Source organism: Phoenix dactylifera, chromosome 14 (assembly GCF_009389715.1).
Source record: "Phoenix dactylifera cultivar Barhee BC4 chromosome 14, palm_55x_up_171113_PBpolish2nd_filt_p, whole genome shotgun sequence".
Classification (NCBI taxonomy): domain Eukaryota; kingdom Viridiplantae; phylum Streptophyta; class Magnoliopsida; order Arecales; family Arecaceae; genus Phoenix; species Phoenix dactylifera.
Genome location: NC_052405.1, coordinates 22432029 through 22454462, shown reverse-complemented (window position 1 = coordinate 22454462; position 22434 = coordinate 22432029). Strand labels below are relative to the sequence as shown.

Here is a 22434-nt window from a genome sequence, read left to right as displayed (position 1 = left end):
TGATCTTCTACACTCTTCAAATATTAAAGCCAGCACCCACCTCATCTTTGATGACCTTGTCACTGCCCCCGTCCGCTTTGCCAACTTCATCCTAGGCAAGCATACTATCTTCATTGGTTAAGATGGCTGTCAGGAAAGGTGATAGAGATTGGTTTGACACACTAGGGACAGAAGGCGAACAAAGGAATGGTAAAGAAAGAAAGGGGCAAAGGAAAAGGATTAGTTATGTTGAGAAATGCATAAAAAGAGCCAAGAGCTTCTCGTCTTACATAGAAAAAACATGGGAAGAAAGAAAGAGAATTTGTGGTTTTATCATTCCCAGGTGGTCGTTCCTTTGCATGGTATTTTGAAATGACAAAATCTCATCCAAACAGCTTACGACAAAGTTCCTCATTGTTTAAGATTCCAATGGAAAGTCCAATTTCCATGGAATGCAAAAGGAATTGATTATCTTTTCGTGAAAAAGAATTGATTGTTGATATTTATAATAGCCTCATCTAATGATATATATACCTTATAACTACAAGTATAGTTAATAATCATAACAATAAAGCATGAAACATTGTCTTGATGGCTAAGATTTGTAAGCATATAGGAGATTTGGATATTAAATCTCCACTTATTTTTCCAATTTTCTCATTTCTAAGAGTTAGTTTTACTCCTTTTCACCCAGCCGGGTCACCTGTTTTCTCAAAAACCGTCCGCTTCAGCCTAATTTTCACCAGGTCAATTGCATTTCTAGTCCGATTATGAAACCAAATCGGATAGGGGACTATCTCACCGATTTTCCAGTATGACTAGCCAATCTGGTATTAGAAACTAGCTATTGAGTTATGATTCTTTGGATGTCTAATTTACTTGTTCAACTAATATTTTGACTATCCAACACTCACTAAAAAACACTAGGTGTGGTTAATAAATATATGTAAATAAATAAATATTCTCTTACATCTCAGAAGGATATGGTTAAGAAAATTACTAATCAAATACATTTATGATTGCCATTTACTTGAAAATTTGTTTAGGATGAAATGGAAAGATGTGTGAAAACCATGATTTCTAAATATGTTTAGTTTTATGCATTGAGAAAAGTGAGTGTTTGACCAAAATGAACACTTTAATTTTAATAAATGTGACATAAAATCAACTAAATATACTATTTTGCCTGCTTCTGAGCACTATGAAGCATTTTCTAAAGATAAAACATAAATATTTTCACCTTTTTAAGAATTTTGGAACTTGGAACAAATTAGGAGTTTAGTCCAAGAAGTTCAAGAGATGATGGACCTTTCTCTACACTAATGAGGCTTCTTCAGTTTTTGATAGATTTGTTCCAAAAGTGATGAAAAGAAAAGAGTCCATATGATCTAAGCTAAAATTCATAAAATTCATAAATAGCTGGATGAGCTATATATATAATCATAGTATTGTTTTCAAATTTTATATATCACATTCTTAGTTTTGGCACAATTATAGGTAGATCTATATTTGTATATTTTACTCTTATACATAACTATATGGTTATATACTCAACTGAATAATGCATGCTTCAAAGTGATGCCCAACAAGATTTTTTCAACATTTTAATTTTTTTTTAATATAACCATGAATTTTTCACCACTTTAGATTTTCAATCTGAAAGCACCAAAACCTATTACCAATGATTTCAATACAAGATAGTCTAAAAGTTTTGTGATAACTATTTCTTGGTTTGCTTTACTTTTTTTTTTTTTGTAATTTTTCGTAGGCTCTCTTGGATTTTATATTTTTCCCTTAAAACTCCAAACTCAGACAAAAATTGCCAAACTCAAAATGATTAGCCCAATCAAACTGGAACTGATAGCAAGTTTTTGAACTTCTTTTATCTCTATTCTTGTGTTTTTTGATAATCCCAAGGTTGTTTCTATGCCACAATTATATTACTTGCAGCTAGCTGGACATGATTTATACATGATTAGCATCCGCACCTATTGCATACCAGGTTTACTGCATTCTTGCCCATCTATAGACCCTTCTTAGACCTTTCAGCTTTTTTTAATAACATATAGGAAGTTCTGTATTCAAAATTTTTTCGGACATCACGTAGAATCTTACTTTCCCCAAGATTGGAACCCTCCAAAATCCTAATTCAATTGCAACATGTCATGCTTATAGTATGAAATAATAATGAGCTCAAGATGTTGTCTCTGTCCCATAACCCACTTCATGCCCTCAAAAGTATCCAACCAAATTCCCACCATCTCTTCTTCCAATGTGCATCATATGAACATGTTATTATTAGAAATGCTTCTGCAAATCAATAAATATAGCATCTATTTGTTGGGTAAGCTTCATCAAAAAAAGAATCTGAAAATGGGCCTCTGAGAAATGGAAACTACAGCTGTTGCACTTGCAATATTAGAGATTATGTAGTTGATTGTAGCAAAACTAGCATATTGAAATCATTTTGTTAGTCCATAAAAAACAAATGACCTTAATTCATGAGAATTAAAACATGGAAGTAAAAGATAAGGTGCCACTTACAGTTTTTGGTTGTTGGCCTAACCCTTCTTTGGAGAAGGCTTTTGTTTTAGTTTCCTTTTCGCAAACCTTAAACCTTTCCATTTCACGCTCAATAAGCTTGCGAGCATCCATGAGAGCCTGCTCATAAGAGGCACTAACCTATGTCAACATATATCACAAAACTGAGAGTCAACCCCAGAGTCATGAGCCTACATTTATAGGAGAGTATCATTTATTCAGCATCAACTAATGTATAGTTAATAAATGAAGTAAATACACTTATACATTTGGAAATAAGACATTTGAATTATATAATATGTGATCATACAAGCAAAATTATTGGAATGAAACAGAAATCATGCACATTTCTGAACATAAACACAAAATATCAAAAAACCTATCATGAAGGTTTTCATAGTGAAATATGAAGTGTCACCAGCTTTAAGAACAAAACATCAAATGCACATGTTTCCGTCAAAAGTATAGTCATATTTCTTAGAATAAGCAAATTATTAAGAAGCAACAGGCACATTGATTCAACAGTCAAGTTCAAACGAAATCCAATAGCCAGCAAGAACAATAGCACTTTGTTGTCAAATAGCATGAACTGAGTGTTCGATTTCAGAATTAGAAGTTTTTCCAATCTTGATATTAGCCTTTTAAAAAATACCGGTTTGAAAGAGAAAAATAAGAAATTTTTATGCATCTAACAATGAATGCAATCCAACATATGTAGTTCTTAAGTTGCATTATATACCATTTTTCTCTTAAGAAAAACCTAATGTATACGAGCATGTGTAAAAGAAAGAAAAAGAAAAATCACTTCTTAGTTCTTACACAGTTCTCTGATTCTCAGCTTTTCACCTACAAATACAATCAGAAACAAAAGCCAACACTCAGTAACTTAGACCTTCTTTACCTCAAACCACTTTAGTCATTGATTCTATCATCTTCTATGTTGTCTCTCCTGAATTTATAATTCTAACCATTACACTATCATGTTTATGACTGCCAGACTACAAAACATCCCAGACTGATCATAAATGAGAGAAGCATCAAAAAAATATCTTAAACATGAAATTATTTGTACCAATGATTTTAATCCCACTAATTCAATCATCATGGATGTATTCCAAATCCTAAACAACCAGATCAGAGCAGTTGCAGGGGCACTACTGCTAGAAACCCGAGATAATTAGCATATTGAGGACCTGTTTGGATATTCCTACAGAATTGGGCTAAAAATCATGTAGGAATCAGGCCTGTTGGCCCATCTAGCTTCCATTTTCTAAGAACCTGTTCAAACGCAACTCGGATCCTAGCTTTTGGACTGCATGAAGAAAAAAAAAGACCTATGGAGGTCTATTTTTTCTTCCCACGGAATTTGGGTTGGGTGGAGTTCGGTCGATACAGGGTCGTGCATAAATGAACAGCCCAATCCACAAATCCTACAGGATTTCAGCCCAATCATGTAGGAATAGCCAAACAAGCCCTAAATATACAATGTTAGTAGTGTTTTTCTTAATTCACAAGCAATGGAAAAACAAAAAATAAATTATGTGATGAAAAACATGGACGTGCAATGGATAAAAAAGGGTTATCCTAATGCACGAGGCTCCCACCAATGTGGGGCCTATGAAGGGTCAAATGGATTCAGCTTTACCCTTGCATGCACAGAAGTTGTTTTTATGTTCCAAACCCGTGACACTCAGTCACGGTGGAACAACCTTACTATTGCACAAGGCTCACCATTTACTGAAGTACAATGAATGAAACAAGTATTCCGGAGATTATGAAATAATCACCATGCACCCTATAAAGTACAAGCTAAAAAAAAAATTTACAAGAAAGCAATAAGACATTACATTCAAAATCCACAATGTAGGTCCATTTGAATATGTTAATCAAAATTTAAGCCCTTTGATTCAAGTGAACATCAAAGATTCCAAGCAACAAATCTTAAAAATTTCAAAGAATGTTTAGGGGGGCAAGGAAAAATCTATGGGTAGAATAGTAACGATTCTGTGCAATGTTTTGGAAGATTCCAACATAAGTACACACAAATTTTACAGCACCAAATAAACCTTTCTCCTAATAATACATGAATTAGCACCTGAGATCTTCAAACAACATTACAAACATTTGCATGAAGTTTGAGCTAGGATTGAGATGCCAATGTTGTTATGATCTTGACCTCCTAGGGATCTTGTATGTTTCTAGGATTGAGTTTCTCAACAAGTGTATTGTGCTTGATCCCTTAATCATGCTTCAATCTTCAAGAAATAAAGTACTTCTTTCAACAATTCTTGGGCCACTTCACTTTTTATTAAAGTTTGCCTCCATCGATAAAAAGAGAGCTCACTCCTACTTGCTTGAAGAGATCTCAATTGCTCTTCTCTTGTTTCAAGATCTTCTTCCCCCAACCTTTGTTTGCTCTAAATCAGCATCCACAATGCTAGGGACTGTCAATCTCCTAGTGAGATGATTATCTTCCTTTCTTAACAATATGAAGTAGCATATCCTGACCTGGGTTAGCCATCCAACCCAAAACAAAGTGTTAAAGTGCTTATTGATCTCTTCAAGGTAAAAGTGCTTATTCAATTGGCTTTACACCTTAATATTCACAAAAGATCCCAATGTTAATGCAACGCTAGAAGAAACAAGCTTAAGTACAAGCAACTTGGAAGGAAAAGAAGCTAGGAGTGCAAGTATTCAAGTGCACAAAGTTTTGTTTACAAATAGTCTCTTTTGCAATAAGCATAGCAAACATTGTGGATAAGTATGTTAATCAGACCTCCAAAGCCTATGTAAAAGTAAATATCATTAATTCCAAAAGTACATCTATCATTTAAATGATAAGCCTCTTATGACTGGACTCCCCTCCTTTTAGCCGAACTCCTCTACCTTCTTTATGGTCATCCTTAATTAGTCTCAATGCATTAGAAAAGGGGAGAGAAATTGAGTGGCTTTCTTCTGTTTCTTTTTCTTAATGCTCAATGGTGATACATCTCCTTCTTGCATGGGAACCATGAAAAGAAGAATCATTTCTTTATGCTCAACTTTATATCTAATGCAATATCATCTCTTTCCTTAAGAAACCTATCAAGCAGGGACACAGGTCCCAACTATATTAGCCAATGGACATCATATCCGTTTATGCTTTCTCTCACAAGCATCCAAAAAATGTTGGGTAACTGAGTAGATATAAACAATTAAGGAGAAAAAAATTTTAATCAAATAGGGAGTTGACCCTCATGAGCATTGCGCAAGCCCATGCATATAACCATATATCCTTGGATATGCATTGCACATGGCCCACACTATCACAATATATAATGTGAAGCCTTGCATCCAAACATAAGTTTAATATAATCTAGGACCATCAAGCACACATCTAACCAATCCCACCACCATTTTCCCCGCCTCTAAAACTACCCTCATCCTCATTAAATACCTCCTTTTTAAGAAGGAAAAACAAGGGAAATACATCTGTAGTCCGTTTGTCAAATCACATAATAAATAAAATGTTGTTGATCAAAAAGGGAAATTGCAAGCCATGTTGGCTACAGCAGCTTCTCCTACTTAGTGGATTGGAAAAATGCCTATAAAGCTAAAAAAGAAAAGTTACTTTTCAAACAAGGCTTGGTATGTTTTATATCAGCTATTATAGCAAAAGAAGATTTGGACCCCAGAGCAAAAGGAGTATCATAATAGACATGACATTTGCCAAAGAATGAATCCATTCTGGTGTTGCATTTCCTTCATTTTGGGTGACGGTCATTCCATCAGATATTGGGAGGATGCTTAGGTTGGGGATATTCCTCTTTTCTCCCTTTTCCAACATCTCCCATCTTGTGTCAAGAAAGAGGCATTTGTGGCTTCCACATGGAGTATAAACAGTGTTTGGGATGTGGGTGTGACAAGACCTCTAGTCTCTAGATCATGAGGAAGACACCAATGAAATCACCTAATAGAAATTCTGGCCCTTTTCTATCCTATTGTGACCTTACTATACCTAAATGGAAAACTGTTTCAACTCAAAATTACTCTGTTCATTCCATCTTCTCATTTTTGAACTGAGTGGTTTGATTTGTCCCTTTTACTTTGCTCAAAAATTCAGCCCCTAACAAAATTAGAATTTACATATGGTCAGTACGAAAAAACCTTCTTCAGCATGGTTAACTTTTGGCTAAGAAGGGTTGGAACATCACTCTTGTTGTTATTTCGGCAACTTCCAAGTGAAAACAGTCATTCATATATTCTTGATTGCCCCTCCATGAGAGGCATTTGCGAGAACCTCAAGCTACTGTTTACCATTAAGTATCAAAAAGCCAAAGAAAGAAAACAAACTCAGATTGGTTTAGGCTCAGTTAGTTCTGGCTATCGGTTGGAAAATCTAGAATGCATAGATATATGTCAGGATGTATGCAAGACTGAATATGCACCTTAGAGACTGTTTCTACAGGACTTTTGGGTTCTGATAATATTTTGGTATATTAGAATTTATAAAATCTTAAAAATTTAAGAAACAGCCTAGCATTTTAAAGTTGAATTTGACCCAATGCTAAATCTGTAGTTTGATTTTGAGTATGTTATTGAACTCAAATAGGAGTTCCTTCCTTAATTTACATGTAATGTCTCAAGTAAATGGAAATTGAAATGAAAATAAAATGAAAACGAGGACCTTTACCTACTTGAGCTCCTTGCCCCAACCAACTACCATCGTGACATTGGGAACCGACTTAACTTGCCTACAAATTACAGGGTGGCAGACCAGCTAAGTAGGAGGAGAAGAGGAGCATGGACAAGAGACTTAGGAGCTTTATTCACATTTTAAGTAAGTGGTTTTTCCATATTCTTTTGAATTTAAGTAATGTTATGCAAGCTTCTAATCCCTTTGTGTGTTCCGATCTTTAGTCAAATTTCATATTCTAGGGTTTCTTTTATGTAATTTTTGTACCGCCTCCTAAACTCAAGTTAGATTTTATTCTTGTAACCTTACATTCGAGTTTCTTCAAAACTATATGTCCCCTTGAAACCCTAAAACTCAGCAACCTTTAAAATCTCCTTGGAAACCCTAGAGACCAAGAATTCTTTTTCAGTTTTGGTCATCAATCTTACAAACAGATTTAAGTTTTGTACATTTTTGAATTTAGTGTTATTTTCAAAGACTATAAAACTAGTTAGTACTCAGGGTTTCTTTGATTTTGGACCCCATAATTTGTTTCAGAATGTAAAGATATTCCCGAATTTCAAAACTATATGTCCCCTTGCTTCTTTTTAGATATTTGATACTTGTTAAACTATATGTTTATGGAATTAAGAATATGTTGTCATGAAAATATTTTATACATTTGTCACCGTTATTTGGAACTTTCTAATACAAGTTTAGAATATTTTTTTATGAAAATATTTTATACATTTGTGACCTTTATTTGGAATTTTCTAATACATGTTATATTCATATTGGTGAAACCCCTTCATAACTAAATATTTTCAGAGCCATTTGAACTATCAGTGGGATTTCTATGGCCACAGTATATGTGGCCTCATTTAGATTATGCATGATGATATATGTGGAACTCTTGGCCAAGTGGTATATGTGGAACTTGAGGATTATGAGACCTCATCCGAAATACAGATTTATGAGTGAAGATGTATATGTCCTGATCTAGTTTACAAGGGAGGATTCCCCCTCTCTAAATAGCAAGGAGGATTTATGTGGTCCCAAGGGTAAAAGAGTAAGATATGACTTTCATTATATGAAAATGTTATCCATGTGAACCAGGATAAGATCTTCCGTCACTGCTTTTTGACCTCTTTCTAATACGTGAATCTCTAATTAGAAGACTCTGTTTTCAATGCTTTGTTTGAAATGGTTTCATGGAACCTTTATCTGACATTTTCTATATATTTGATTTATGAAGCATATGCTTAATACTATTTGATTTCAAATTAGACTTAAATTCCTTAGACTATGTTGAAGTTACTAATAAGTTATGTTACTCACTCAAATCTTTATCATAAAAATTTCAAAATGATTTGTAAGAGTAGGGTTGGTTCATGAACAAAGAGGAATCAACAAGCAATTTCGGGGATCTGGCGATTGTTGAAGCAGCACAAACCCTACAGTAGATTAGCATAGTCTGGTTTTATTGTGATCTCAAAAGTATTTTATTATGTACTATGGATTTTATCCTAAAGTTGTATTAGTCTTAGACTTGTAGATTGTATTACAGTTTTTCTTGTAAAGTTATACTATATACGAACATTTCGCTTGTTAAGTAAGGCTAACATCTATACTATTATATATATATATATAGTCACAATAGTCACAACTCGAGATTCAAGTGAGCTCATGTCTTCAATCATGAAAAAGCAACCAAAATGTAATTTCAAAGAGCATCATGGATCCTTTTCAAGATGAGTAATCGATTCTACGAAACAACAAAATTAGACATTGTTTTTCAAAGAGTGTGAGAGTAGTTTGCTCCTTTCTTCTTACTATGTTTTTCTTTCTTACTACCTCTCCTTCTATGTTCTTTCTTATCCTTGTCTCTTTCTCCTAACCTTCCTCACATATGTATAACACTAAATCCATTAATCTCTAAAAAGGATTACTGATCTTTAACATTTTAAGGAATCCATCATCACTAGTTGTGAATGACTGACTTTTTCGATCCTTTCAACTATGGTTCCATAGAAGCATGTTAGATTAAGAAATAGATCTAACTGATTCAGTTTGTTCTCAATAGCCATGAGTTAATCATCTTTAGGTTATCCTTTTGTCAATAAGTACTCCTATTTGGAGTTCCTTCCACTCTCAATAAATTGGGCAAGTTGCCCTCTCTTTCATGTCAACAAATCACATGCCATTTGTATATTTCCTTTCACATGCATGGCACACAAATACTAATCTTAGAAATTCCAAAGAATGTTTATAAGGGGAGTGGAGAAATTAAAGGTAGATTACTAATGATTTTGAGCATTTTCTCATAATATTCCATAAAGATGTAGTATAGTTTACATCATTTGATAATCCTTTGTCTTGACAATATTTCCAATATATGTTCTAACATTCTGAAAGTTTGAGCTTTATTGAGGCAATCCTAGAAGAAACTCACTTAACGAAGAAGCAACTTAGTAGGGAAAGGAAGCCAGAAGTTTCAGTACTTGGATCACGATGTTTTAGTTACTTGCAATATGCTGTTCTGGGATAATTAACATTCTATATCCTCTAACTAATATTAGCAAAATTAATTCAATAATAAATCTTAAAAAATTCAAAAGAATATTTAGAAGGGGGACATAAAATCATGGGTAGAACAGCAAATGATTCTAGGCACATTCTCTGAAGATACAACAGAGTTACATAAATTTTACAATATTCAACAAAGCTCTCCAGAATGACATCTTAATCAGCATCCATTGTGATCTTCACAATTACGAAGCATATTCTCGAAGCCTTCCATAGCATTAGCAAAAATTTTACAGCAATCAATAAAGCTTCCCCAAATGACATAAAAATAAGAATCCACTAAGACCTTATAACAAAGTTACAAATGTTTGGATAAAGCTAGAACTTATATTGATATGATGCTAAAAGAATCCAGTTAGAGGAGGAAGAAGCAACCTAACAGAACCATGAAGATAGAAGAGTAGGTACTTGAGTACACAATGTTTTGGTTCCAAATAGTTTGCCAAGTAATTCAGGATGATATGGATGAAAATGCTAAACTTCCAAAACCTATGACTCAAATAAACAACACTAATTCCAATAATAGATCCTAAAAATTTTGAAGACTGGAACAAAAAAAGCTGGAAATTTGTGCAAAAAATAATGATAACTCCAAGCATTTTCCCTTCAGATTTTGAAACATAGAAATTTTATAACGTTCCCCTAATGATACCCCGATTAGAATCCACTGAGATCTTCCACCAACAAAATGACTAATATTTGGATAGATTTGAACCTGGATTAGATGATGCTAGAACAAATTACCTTAAGGAAGTATAAGCATCTTACTAGGATAACAAAGCTAGAAATGCAGGTACTTGGGTAAAGACCATTTCATGTTCAAATAGCTCCTTTTGCATTGTGCTGTTGGCAACGCTGTTGAGGGTAATAAGTCTAAAATGGCATATGAATAACTCTGCCAATCATGATGGTTGGGTACTCCAGTTCTTTTATTTGATTATTATCCTGGCTTCAATGGAATGCTGCTCATGTTTAACTGTAACTGAATGCTCTTATACCTTAAATTCAGCAAAAGGCCTGTCTCCTCCATTTCTGGGATACTCTCTTTACTAGAACACATGCACAAAGAATTCGAGCACATTTTCCTGTCTCCTCCATTTCTGGGATACTCTCTTTACTAGAACACATGCACAAAGAATTCGAGCACATTACAAATGTGCTCGAAACAGTGCTTCACAAAGATATCCCAGCATTAAGAGAAAACCCTAGAATTAACATAAGAGCTTCACCTTTTTGTCCTTTATCTCGCTCGACTGGATCCATGTCTTGATCTGATCCCGATATCGCTGCAGCTTCTTGATCTCCTTCTTTAAATCCGCTTCGAATTTCTCCTTCTGATTGGCGTTCTCCGTGTCATAAACCTACCAAAAAATCCAAGAAATTATGTAAACAATCCAAAAAAAATCATAAGAAAACCAATAAAAATTAGAAAATTTAGGAAGAAAAACCTTGTTCCAAATGCTGTCGAAAACCTCGACGCCCTCCTGGACCTTCTTCAAGACCCGGTCGATCTCGCCCTGGAGTTTCCGGCTCGCTCCCATGGTGAAATCGCCTCGGAGTCGCAGAATCCGAGCATCCAAGGATCTCAAACTTTCAGGCTTTTCGCCTTCGTTCTAGGGTTTCGGACTGGAGAGTATGGGGCGTGGAAAGCGGAGGCCTTGGTTCTTTCGGGGCAAATCTGAAGAGGTCTGGAACGACACGAGGGTCTCTTACGGCTGTTATATTCTTACTGTTCTAACGCTAATCTTGACGTCCGTGAGGACATTTGATGATCAGGACCGTTCATTTGGCTTTGCCCGGGATGTTGGATGACCTAACTGATTATGAAGCTGAATTGACGGATTTCGGTGAAGCAAGAGAATAAAATACTGAGACATCCTTCAGCTTTTCACGATTTTCACTTTTTAAATTTTCATGATATATACTTATATAAATTTTAAAATTTATTTTTTTTGTTGCAATATGGCATAGTCATTTATCAGCATGTTAATATAAAATAAAAAATAACTAATTTATCCTATATATATTTAGAGGATGGGAGGGTCCACATTTTCTAAACTACCGACTAATATCTCTCCCCTCCCCTTTTCTCTTCTCCTTCCTCCCCTTCTAGCTCTTCTAAATTTAAAGCTTTTCCTTGTGTTCAGCCTTCTAGTGATTCCCTCCTCTTTCCCATTTAGTATCTTAGGAATATTACGCAACCCATATTACTAAAAGTCCCATCAGGAGCAGCCTAATGTATTTGGGGGCCTAAGGCCGTTTTGTCTTTGAGGCCTTCCCTACAGTGGGCCGGCCTAAGGCGAATTCACAGTAGGCCTTTTTTTTCCATTTTGTCTTTGAGACATTTCCTGCGGTGGGCCTTCTTTGGGCCGGGGCCTTAGGCGACCGCCTCAGTTGCCTAAGGGTTGGGCCGGCCCTGAGTCCCATTCTTTTAAAGAAAACAAGTCATCCATCTTCATAAAAAATCCATCGGATATATTTTAACTCAAAAGAAAAAATAGCATTGCCCTTCTCTCTCTCTCTCTCTCCAATTGAATCCTCTTATGGTGGAGATCATGAAGGGTGGGAACAATCTCAGCGTTATTGATTCAAACAAGAAGAATCAGATCCAGATTTCTAATACTAAGAAACTGTTCTTCTTACATCAACCTCACCAAAAGGTATGTGCTGTTACATAATGAAGTTGAGCTTTCAACTCTTAGAATGACATTATAGCTGTTGTGACTACTGTGGAGATTCTGAAGAACAACACTTTCGAAAGAAAAAATAGAACAAAAAGAATAAAACAGCCATTATTTTTAAGCTTTTGTTTTATTATTGTAGTTTCTTCTCAAGCTCTTGTAATGGTTGTTCCATCGATCCCAAACAAAAGTTCAGCTACCAAGCACTAAGAAAACATCCATTCTTTTCTGGTAGTGATAAGCTTAAAAAAAATCCAAAAATTCCAAAAGTGCTATATTGATGTGAACACTTCAACGGCAATCGACTTTTCCCTCCCTCTTCTTCACACTATATCTTCTCAAGTGAGTAGGGAAATATAGATTATAATATCACCACTTGGAGCTTATAGTGCCAATGGAATGAAGGGAACCACAAAATAAGTATGATAACAAAAAGGAATTAAGTCATTGTAGGTCTCATGAGACAAATTTAAAGAGACACATGTGCTCCTTTTCTTTTTCTCTTTAAATTTTACAGCAGAAAATCCAATGTCCCCTCATATACTCATTTTTCTAACCCTCACAACAAAAAAAATTTGAACTGCTACCAAACTGGAATAGAACAAGCAAGAACTCGTGTATGATACGACACACCAAGGTATGATACGACACACCAAGTTATAATCCTCGTTGAAGTAGTCTATGAAGCCCATAGCAAGAACTCTTATAAATATGACACCTAATATCACTATAGCGTGCTTTCTTTTCAAGCTCTCGTTTTATTATTATTGTTGATAGTAGTTGCAAGGGTCATATTTTAGATATTGAATTAAAAAAGACTTTTAATCTTCGAAAAAAGAAAAGAAAGAAAAAATAGGACAAGAAGATGAAAGAGCCAAAGTAGAAGTGGGATATTCTTGGCCAGGGAGGTATCTTTGAATAATATTTGGCTCTATAAAGTGGAAGTGAATGAATGATGATGGAGAGGCAAGCCATGGCTGGAGTGGTAAGAATTGGATGAATGGTGAGGATGGGTTACTATAGGCATGGTAGGTCATGTGGGTTTTGGTGTGGAGGTGGCTAAGTGGGTGGAGGATAATGGTGTTTGGAATGAATGGGAGGAAAAACAAAGATGGCATAGCGAGGTGGGTTGGTGCTAAAGGCTCCCTACTAATTTAGTGAGAAATGCATTTTTGAAATTTCAAAAAATATTTTATTTTCACGTGACAATCACATGTTCATGGATTCTAATGGAGATGGACAACTGGGCTTCATTGCAATAAAAAAATTAAGTTTGGGGGTCTCAATAAAAAAATTAGAAGTTTTAGAGTGTCAGTGCAAGTCACGAAAAGTTGAAAAAGTGTCATTATAATTTTTCAAAAAAAAAACAATTGATGGATCAAATTATGATTGCTGGTAGCCCAACTAGAGGGTGGTCATGGTGTGACAAGCTAGCAATTTTTGACCCGGCCATTTAGCTGAATAGTATCCTCCATAAAACTTGACCTATTGGGTTTGCAAGTCAGGCCTACTATATATTACATGGATCATACAAAGTTATTCTACCCTTACCATGGCTTCGTTTTGCTTTACCTCATATATTGGATTTATATCGGTTATTTTTCCAACTTTAGAGAGCTGAATTTTTCTACTCCATAATTGAGTTAAAGGTTTTGATACGATAATCTCGAGATTCCTTATCTTATTTTTTGCAAAAAAAAATGATACTATTCATCATAGAATGAATGGCTCGATGGATCCAAATATGATTTCTAATAGTTGGTTCTAGAACTATGTGCAAGCGGCAAGTACAGTAATTAGAAAAAGTGTAAGGTTTCTTTTTATTTGGAAGTGAGAAAGTAAGGGGGTTGTCTTTCTCCATCTCTATTTTAATTCAGACTACAAGATGACTGTTGGTGCACGCATTAAAGAAAGAAATGAAAATTCAGAAAATCTGCTTCAACCAACACATAGTCCATTCATTAACCCTTCAAAGCTTCTCTAATAGCAATTTCTATCGTATCTCAGAGTTTCTATAATGGTAGTCATAAATGCTAAACTTTTTATGTTTCTCTATCAATGTGGCGATGAATATGAAGAGATTCCTCCACTTCCCCCTCGCCCTCCTCCTCCTCGCCATCACCATGGCTTCTCCTTCAACCCCTAACCTATCCCATCACCAGCCACCACTACCTCCTCCCTTAATAAAACCCTCCACCTCACCGTTATTGATGCTAGTGAGGCAGTGCTAGAAGGGAATATCAATTGATTCTTCTCTTGATACCTTTTTCTCTGTTACCACTAGCAATCACCCCCTCTATCCTTTTGTTGATGTCCAACCCTCTTGGCCACGAAAGTTGTCTGTGATCACTCGCCATGCTCTACTTCCCCACCTGCCCCCCTCCTTGGGGGTCCACCCCACATCTTCCTGGTGTCTTCCATATTTTTAACTGCTACTTCTAGCTAGTGGTCATATTCGAACTCTTTGCCTATAAAAAAGAGATAAGACAATAGCCATAGTTTCAAATCATTATGAGACAAAAGAAAGGAGGAGTCAACACTTGTCAATTATTTTTTCTCTGAATTAAAAAAAGATATGATAAGTGCAACTAATTGACAATCAATTATTAATAAATTTACTTTTCTACCCATGATGAATCAAGAGCTAAGATCCTCTTTGTTTAAATAATATCATGGGTTGATATCATCTTTGTCTAAATAATACATATTAAAAGTGTACCTTAGCAAGGCCTTTAAATTGTAATTGTATGTTCATAATTTCATAAGGAAATGGATTCAATGATGATGACAATTTTTCAATTGAAAGCAAGTAGTATTTGTTTTGAACTGAAAAGAGAGAAGAGTTAATTGCTTATTGAATTCTCTCTTCTCTCTTCCATGTCTCTCTTATCTTCCTCTCTTTCTCTTTCTTTTGCTTGCCTCTCCTCGTTTTGCTTCCATCTCACATCAGCCACTGCCTCTATCTATATGGGGAATTCGCTGCTGAAAGAGTTAGGAATAGAGCGGGTACTTGTCCCTGTTCTTAGGGATCTAGTTTCTTTCTATGAAAAGGCAGTACAGTATCATCTATAACTTGCGCAAGGAGCGCTTGACTAAAAAGCAAAGAGTTTAGCATTTTGTTTTCTGGTCCAGAAAAAGCGGAAGGAAAATGCCCCGGGCTAGGGATTAAAAACCCTTTCTTTCATTCATCAAGAGAGTCACTTTTTCGGGCCGGACGTGGGCATAAGGGTCTTGTTCTAGCCTCTTTAGGGGTTATTACTTCCTTAGTAGCTCAACACATGTACTCGTCAGCATTATCACTACTTCTATTAGTGTTTATTTCTCCATTTGCTTGGGTCACCAATTGGCCAGGCTACTTCTTCCTTTCTTCATCCCTTGCTCCCCACATCCATCTACCACATCCTCCTTAGGAGAGCCACCATCACCACCACTACAGTGTTATTACCCCGTTCATTTTCTCGATCAAATTTTATTTTCAATAATAAAAATAAAGAAACCCTAAAAAAGCTTGAAATTAGATAACCGAGTAGTATTTGCCTGATTCTACTTGAAAGGAATTCATTGGATGCCAAATATTCTTCAAATTTTTGGTTCAAGCTTTGCAATTATACTCGAATTTTAAGTTTCAAATAGGAACTTAAGAATCTTTGCTGGAGAATTTGGAGTTTTTTCTTCCTATCACTTTGTATGGACAAAAACATGAGGTATTAAATAGGTTTATCGGAATACATAGTAAAACAAAAGAAAAATTTAATTTTTGGTTCAATCTCTGCTTTAGGCTCAAATATTGGTTTTGAGACTATCTACTATATTATTTACTTGGCTTTTTCTTGTGTATATCAAGATTAACTAAATCTAAAACTTGTAGCTATTGCAGCATTTGTTCTCCATATACAGAAATTACCAATTCAAGCAAATTTTTATTTTCCTAATCTTTGTCAAATATCTTTTATGTATTTTTACATAGGTCTATATATGTTTATTCTTCCAGCTCTAGAAGTTATTCTTCCATAAAAGTAGATGAATGGATGAAACTAAAGAAAGATTTGTTTCACTTTAGCTATCAACTTATTAAAAAAGGAAGTTGGAGAATAGTGGAATAAGCATGATTAATGATAGATTTTATTTAGAATTTCTAGTATGAGACAAAAATATGATCATTTTATTCAAGTTTTGATTAGTTTATAAAGTAGAAATATTACTTGGCCTACAATTTAGTATACCATCCTCTCACTAATTAAAGGCCATCAAACCCTATTTTCAATTACCAAAACATTGTAAACCACATAAAATTTGAAATGGTAAGCACCAAAAGCATAAAGAAAGATTATAGCACTGATGGCTGACAAATATCTACTTTAGTTTCTAATAATTAGGTTGGTTGGAACTCAACATAATATTCTTAATTGTAAGGTCCTTATATTGTATTTATAAGCAAATGGAGAGAGAAAGAAATGGTTAATATACTTGATAGCCTTTAGCCAGGCACCTTAATAATTCAAATAGTAGTTAGCTAGCCTTTCACCTGTGTGATGTCACTCGTAATATTTATTCTATTCTCTTATTAGTATAATCATTAGCTAATCTTATACCTCCATGATGGTCAAAAGCTTCCTATATGAATCAATAAGTTGCCTAGTATGACCTCCATGCCCCTCAACGAGCTAAGAAAGTAGAATATAGTCAATACCAAACCCGAAGCTTTACTTTAGTCAAGACCAATTTTATGCTTTGGCGCTGCTTCAACATGGCATATTTTTTCTTAAGGCTTGAGTAAGGGTCCAATGACAAGCCCACTCTATAGATCCTGAAGTGTATACCAATTTGAGATTATGAGTGGATTGAAAAATATGATCAAATTTAGAGTTGATAAGATTGACCAAGGATTAGATGGTAATATTATATATATATATTGATAGTACAACAAATGATATTATTGAAATTTAATTCTCTTTTTTGACTAACTAATCTAGACTGCAATATTCGGTATGCGTTCAATTGATTTAAGATTCTTAAGAGTACATTAATGAAGTTATTAGAGTCTATCCTCTCTCTTTTTTGCTTCGGAAATTTAAGCTAGGTCAAAGTTTGTTAAAAGTGAAAGAAAATTACTAGATTATATTGTTCCTCCCTAGGACATCTCTTATATTATTTCTGGAACCCCATGCATTCAATTATAGTCATCTTTTTGGTGCAAAACCACCAAAGCCTTCCCCATGTACTCATGTGATATATGTTTTGATAAAAAGAGAGGCACAAGTCCTTTGGTTATCCTTTATTCACTTCAAACATTTCTTATTGCTACATTTGGAAAGAAAATATTCTAACTATAAGATATCCTTTGTGGCCAAGATGCCAAGCAAGATATCTGAAGGTTCATGGATGCTTGGCACAAATAATATAAATTAGCTTAGTTTTCAAAGCAAATAAGATTTAACCTTCTTAAAAGATTAGGCATTTAGTACTCCTTGCTCTTTATTTTCCTTCCTCTTTTCTTGCCCGATATGCTCTTCTAAATTTGCAAACCTTATTGAATTATTATCTTGCCTTGATCGCCTTGATCTTGTTCGATTGATAAATAAAGTTTTTAAGTTCATGATTTTTGCATTAACTTAGGAGTATCATATTCTTCAAAATCAACGTCAGAAAATGCTTAACTACTTATTATAATTAAATTTCTTAATTGTGCATGAATTTGTGGTTTTAATTTGCCTTATTCGTCAAGTATGGTTAATTTTTCACTGCAACTTTATGCATGACTATGTTCTAATCACATATACTCCACCACAACTCTTCAATCTCATATAATGACATCCCTATGTATATTCTATACAAGCAGGCTATATATAAACTTCGTGAGGCTCTATAAACCTTAGAATTGCAGGATCTAAAAATTTAGATACAAGTCAATATCATGTGATTCTCCATATACAGACAACCTTCTACAAGAGACTTTGTTGTCTGCCTAGTCCCTTGCTTGAAGTGAAGTGCAATAGTTTGGTAATAATTGAATACTAGCTTTTATTAAAATAAAGCATCACATAGCTTATTGTTTTCTTATATGTTCCCCACTTGTAAGCATTATAGGAGTTGTTAGTATGAAATTGGTTTTCATTGTTGAATTTTTAGTAATTATAGATTCTTACTTTCCATTCTAGATTATACAAATATTCTCAAGTGGTAATATATGGAGCATAGATTTGTGATGCATTAACAAAATGTATGTTAGGTAAATGAACCTTGAGGCATGTAGAGCACATAAATGAGACTGTTATTTTGGTTTTGCACTAGAACTCCTCTTACATGAACTTTAAAGTAGATTCTCTCGTACGTATTCCCTTTCTTCACCAATTCATGTAAATTTGTTTTTAGTTTGTTACTTGATACCCGAATCTTGATAAAATATTTTGCAGGTGACCACTACTTGATGCGTAAAATTTGCACGTTTGATGTCTACAATCCTTCTTAGAGTTTCCTTAGTTAACTAAAGATTAGACGAAGTGCATGGTATCCACCCAAAATCTCATTATCATTATGAAAATAGTTTTCAATTGATAAACAACTCTCTACCACTGTTAACTTGAACAATAGCAATGTACTGCTTAAAGTGATGTATGAATGTGTTGCCCAGATAGACAACCCAAGAGGGGGGTGAATTGGGTTTTAAAATAATTATTGCAGTTAAAAAGTTTGTGAATAACTAATTAATACTTTTTGTAAGTGGATTAATTAGATGCTATGTGCAGTGAATGAAATGAAAGTAAGAGACAACAAAGCAATCACAAACACAAGGAAATTTATAGTGGTTCGGAGCTAACCCTTGCTCCTACGTCCACTCCCCAAGCCTCACTTGGGAATTCACTATAACCCCTTGGATTACAGCCGGTTGTTTTATAAGCTCACAACCTAACTTGTTGTTTTACGAGATCACAACGAACTCGATCGGTTTTTCCAGGCTCACCGACTAGAACCACCCGATTGTTTTTCCGGAATCACAATCAAACCCTTACACCGTTGGTTTCAACCTAGGCTCACCAACAAACCTTTACACCCTTGATTCAATCCCCTGATTGAATCAAGTAAGGAACAAATAGTTTGAACAAAAGCTAACAGAAAAATAAAGCTTCTTAACAAGCAGATATTCAGCGATATAGATAAGAGAGAAGTTAAGAGCCCTCAAACAAATTTATGAAGATGTAGAGGAGGGCTTCTCGAACTCGGGGTCTCCTCTTGAGCGTCTCGAAGACTTGATGACTGAAGGAGACTTCTTTAATGCTGGGAAGAGTTGGTTGGATGGAGTTTAATGCCCCTCTTCCTTCTTTTCCTTTGAAATCCTTTGGTAGGTGAAGATTTTTTGTTTTCTTTGAATTGAATGTCACTTCTCTACCTTGCTACAATTCTCTGTAGCTATTTAAGCCATTCCCCACGAAAACTAGCCGTTAGACACAATCTCCTAGCCGTTCTGCACATTCTGCACATCCTGACAATGTTTTCGTTGGGATCGGAGTCGACTCGCGCGATCTGGAGTCGACTCGGCTGCTGCAGGAGTCGACTCGTGCTTTTCTGGAGACGGCTCGGCAACTGTTCCGGATTTGAATTAAAGTGCTGTCTCGACTGGAAGTCGACTCGACTTAACCCGGAGTCGACTCCCCAAAGTCTGGAGCTGACCTGGCACTTTTGGAGACGACTCGACGTAAGGAATTCAGGGATGCATTTTTCAAGTTTGCTCACTCGAGTCGACTCGAAAATTCTGGGAGTCGACTCGGCGCTCAGAGTCCGAACTTCCGATCTTCTGTCTTTTGACTCGTGCCGTCTTGGAGTCGACTCGAACTGTTTCGGAGTCGACTCGGCTCTCAGTATCAGAAAAACAGTCTTCTGTCTTTTTGGGGTTGCGCTGCCTTGGAGTCGACTCGAACTGTCTTGGAGTCGACTCGCCTCTCAGAGACGAAAATACCGTCTTCTGTCTTTTAGGATCGCGCTGTCTTGGAGTCGACTCGAACTTTGCGGGAGTCGACTCGGCTCTCAGTGTCCGAAATTTGCTCTCTGACTTTTGCCTTGTATCACACTGGGAGTCGACTCTCGCTTCCTTTGGAGTCGACCTGCCAACCATCGGAGTCGACTCGAGTTCTTCGGGAGTCGACTCGGCTCTCAGGGTCCAAAATAACTTCTCTGTCTTTCTGTCTGTAACTTCCTGGAGTCGACTCGTACTACCCTGGAGTCGACTCGGCAAGCATCGGAGTCGACTCGCGCTCTTCAGGAGTCGACTCGTTGACAGGTTCTGAGATGGATCTTTCTGTCCGTCTGTCTGTTCTCAGTCGGAGTCGACTCGTAATGTACAGGAGTCGACTCGAGCCTATGCCAGTGCTTCTGATATGCTTGGAGTCAACTCGTAATCTTCCGGAGTCGACTCGAGTCTCAGACTTTGGTTCAAATTGAGTTCTTTACTTATCCAAAATGTATTGAACCAAATCTAGAGATACTTAACCATAAATTTACAAGTATTTGACTGAAACACTAGATTGAATTCATTAGTACAACATAAGATATACTCAAATGCTTGAGCTCATCAAAATCAAATAGGGTTATAATCAATCACTCCACAATCTCCCCCTTTTTGATGATGACAAAACATTGAGTATATGTAAAGTGAATTGCTCAACCAAAAAGAAAATTTATAGTAAAATTTCAAAATGAATTCAAGTGTCTAGTTATTTAATTTATCCAAAACTGAAAGGTATGAAACAGTAAATTTTGAAGTTAAAGCTCCCCCTTTCATTTGGAATTATATAAGCCTTCATGTCATGCAATCAATTGTTTGGCTTATATATATTTAATGAGTTTGCTTTCTTAAAATTTCAGATTCTCCCCCTCAACACATGCATTCAACTTTGTTTTGATTCTCAGAATTTTCTTTTAGTGTATTGAAGCTTTTGAACTTAAATTTTTGGTTTTTAGAGGAAAAATCTACCAATTTGTTCTTGAGTATGATTCAACTAATCTCCGAATATCGCTTGAATAGATTCTGGAGATTACTTCGTTAGGAGCCCCAACAGAGAGATAATGAGCCTCGAGGTATCGAATCCACTAAGAACAAATTATTGTGTGTTTTAAAAGTTTTTTTTGTATTGATTCCCTTTACATGTCTTATTCAATATATGTTCTCCCCCTTTTTGTCATCATAGCAAAAAGGAAGAAAGCACATCACACAAGCAATTAGAGATCAAATGTGCACAATACTGAAGAAAAATGTCTACTCATTGTATTGATGTAAGTTTAAGTACACTTGTAGATACAATCAAAAAGTAGTAAGTACATATCAAAAAGAGAAAAAAAAAGAAGCTAGGATTTCTTTGAGGAGGATGTGGCTCCCTTGCTCAGTCTGGATTGTTCCATAAGTAGACTAACCCCATCTGTGATGTTCCCTAGCTACGTGATGATCGCCGAGGTGGCCCTACTATGGATCGAGGTGAGCTCAGTCAGATTCTCCTAGAGAGTATCTAACTTGGAGATCAATACATTTGCCAGACGCTCGGTCCCCTGACTCTGGCTGCCTAAGTCCTGTCGGATGTCTTTTCGCATCTTTCTTGTGTTGCTTGTGACATCGCTCATATTTGAGAATTGGGCTTGTATAAGGCTTCTGACATTGTAAATCTCTTCCCTCAGATGAGCCGTCATCTCGGTCACGGCTGCCAATGAAGGAACCACTGTAGTAGAGGGGGCAGTCGCTGGACCTCGGAGCTTCCTCAGTAGGTCGTCTCGAAGATCCCGCACGATCTCCTGCCGCAACTCCCGGAGCTGCTGAGGAGAGATTCGGACCTCTAGTGGCTGAGTAGGTGGTGCTGAAGAGGAGGGTCCGGCGGAAGTGGATGGTGCTGAAGTGGAGGGATAGGTGGCAAAATCGGAATCATGATCAGGGCTGGGGGAGTGTCGAGTAGTAGGGTCAGTAGGTGTGGAAGAGGATGGTTTCCGGACCCAGGCTCCCTCAACCTTATG

The 22434-nt window shown here is 35.9% G+C and overlaps 1 protein-coding gene across 5 annotated transcripts in view; it reads right to left on the bottom strand.

Annotated features, from left to right (window-relative positions):
* Window positions 1-11462, bottom strand: part of LOC103724199 (general negative regulator of transcription subunit 3-like) — a 30958-nt gene extending 19496 nt beyond the window's left edge. For 3 of the 5 annotated variants that reach the window (XM_039133894.1, XM_039133896.1, XM_008815389.4), the window contains exons 1-3: window positions 11209-11462; window positions 10990-11121; window positions 2524-2661 (exon numbers count right to left, since the gene is read on the bottom strand). In XM_039133894.1, the coding sequence (XP_038989822.1) occupies window positions 2524-2661; window positions 10990-11121; window positions 11209-11301 (363 nt within the window). In that variant the 5' untranslated portion in view covers window positions 11302-11462. The remainder of the gene's footprint in view (window positions 1-2523; window positions 2662-10989; window positions 11122-11208) is intronic. The other 2 variants (XM_039133895.1, XM_008815390.4) reach the window with 1 other exon arrangement.
* Between the last annotated feature and the right edge of the window lie 10972 nt (window positions 11463-22434).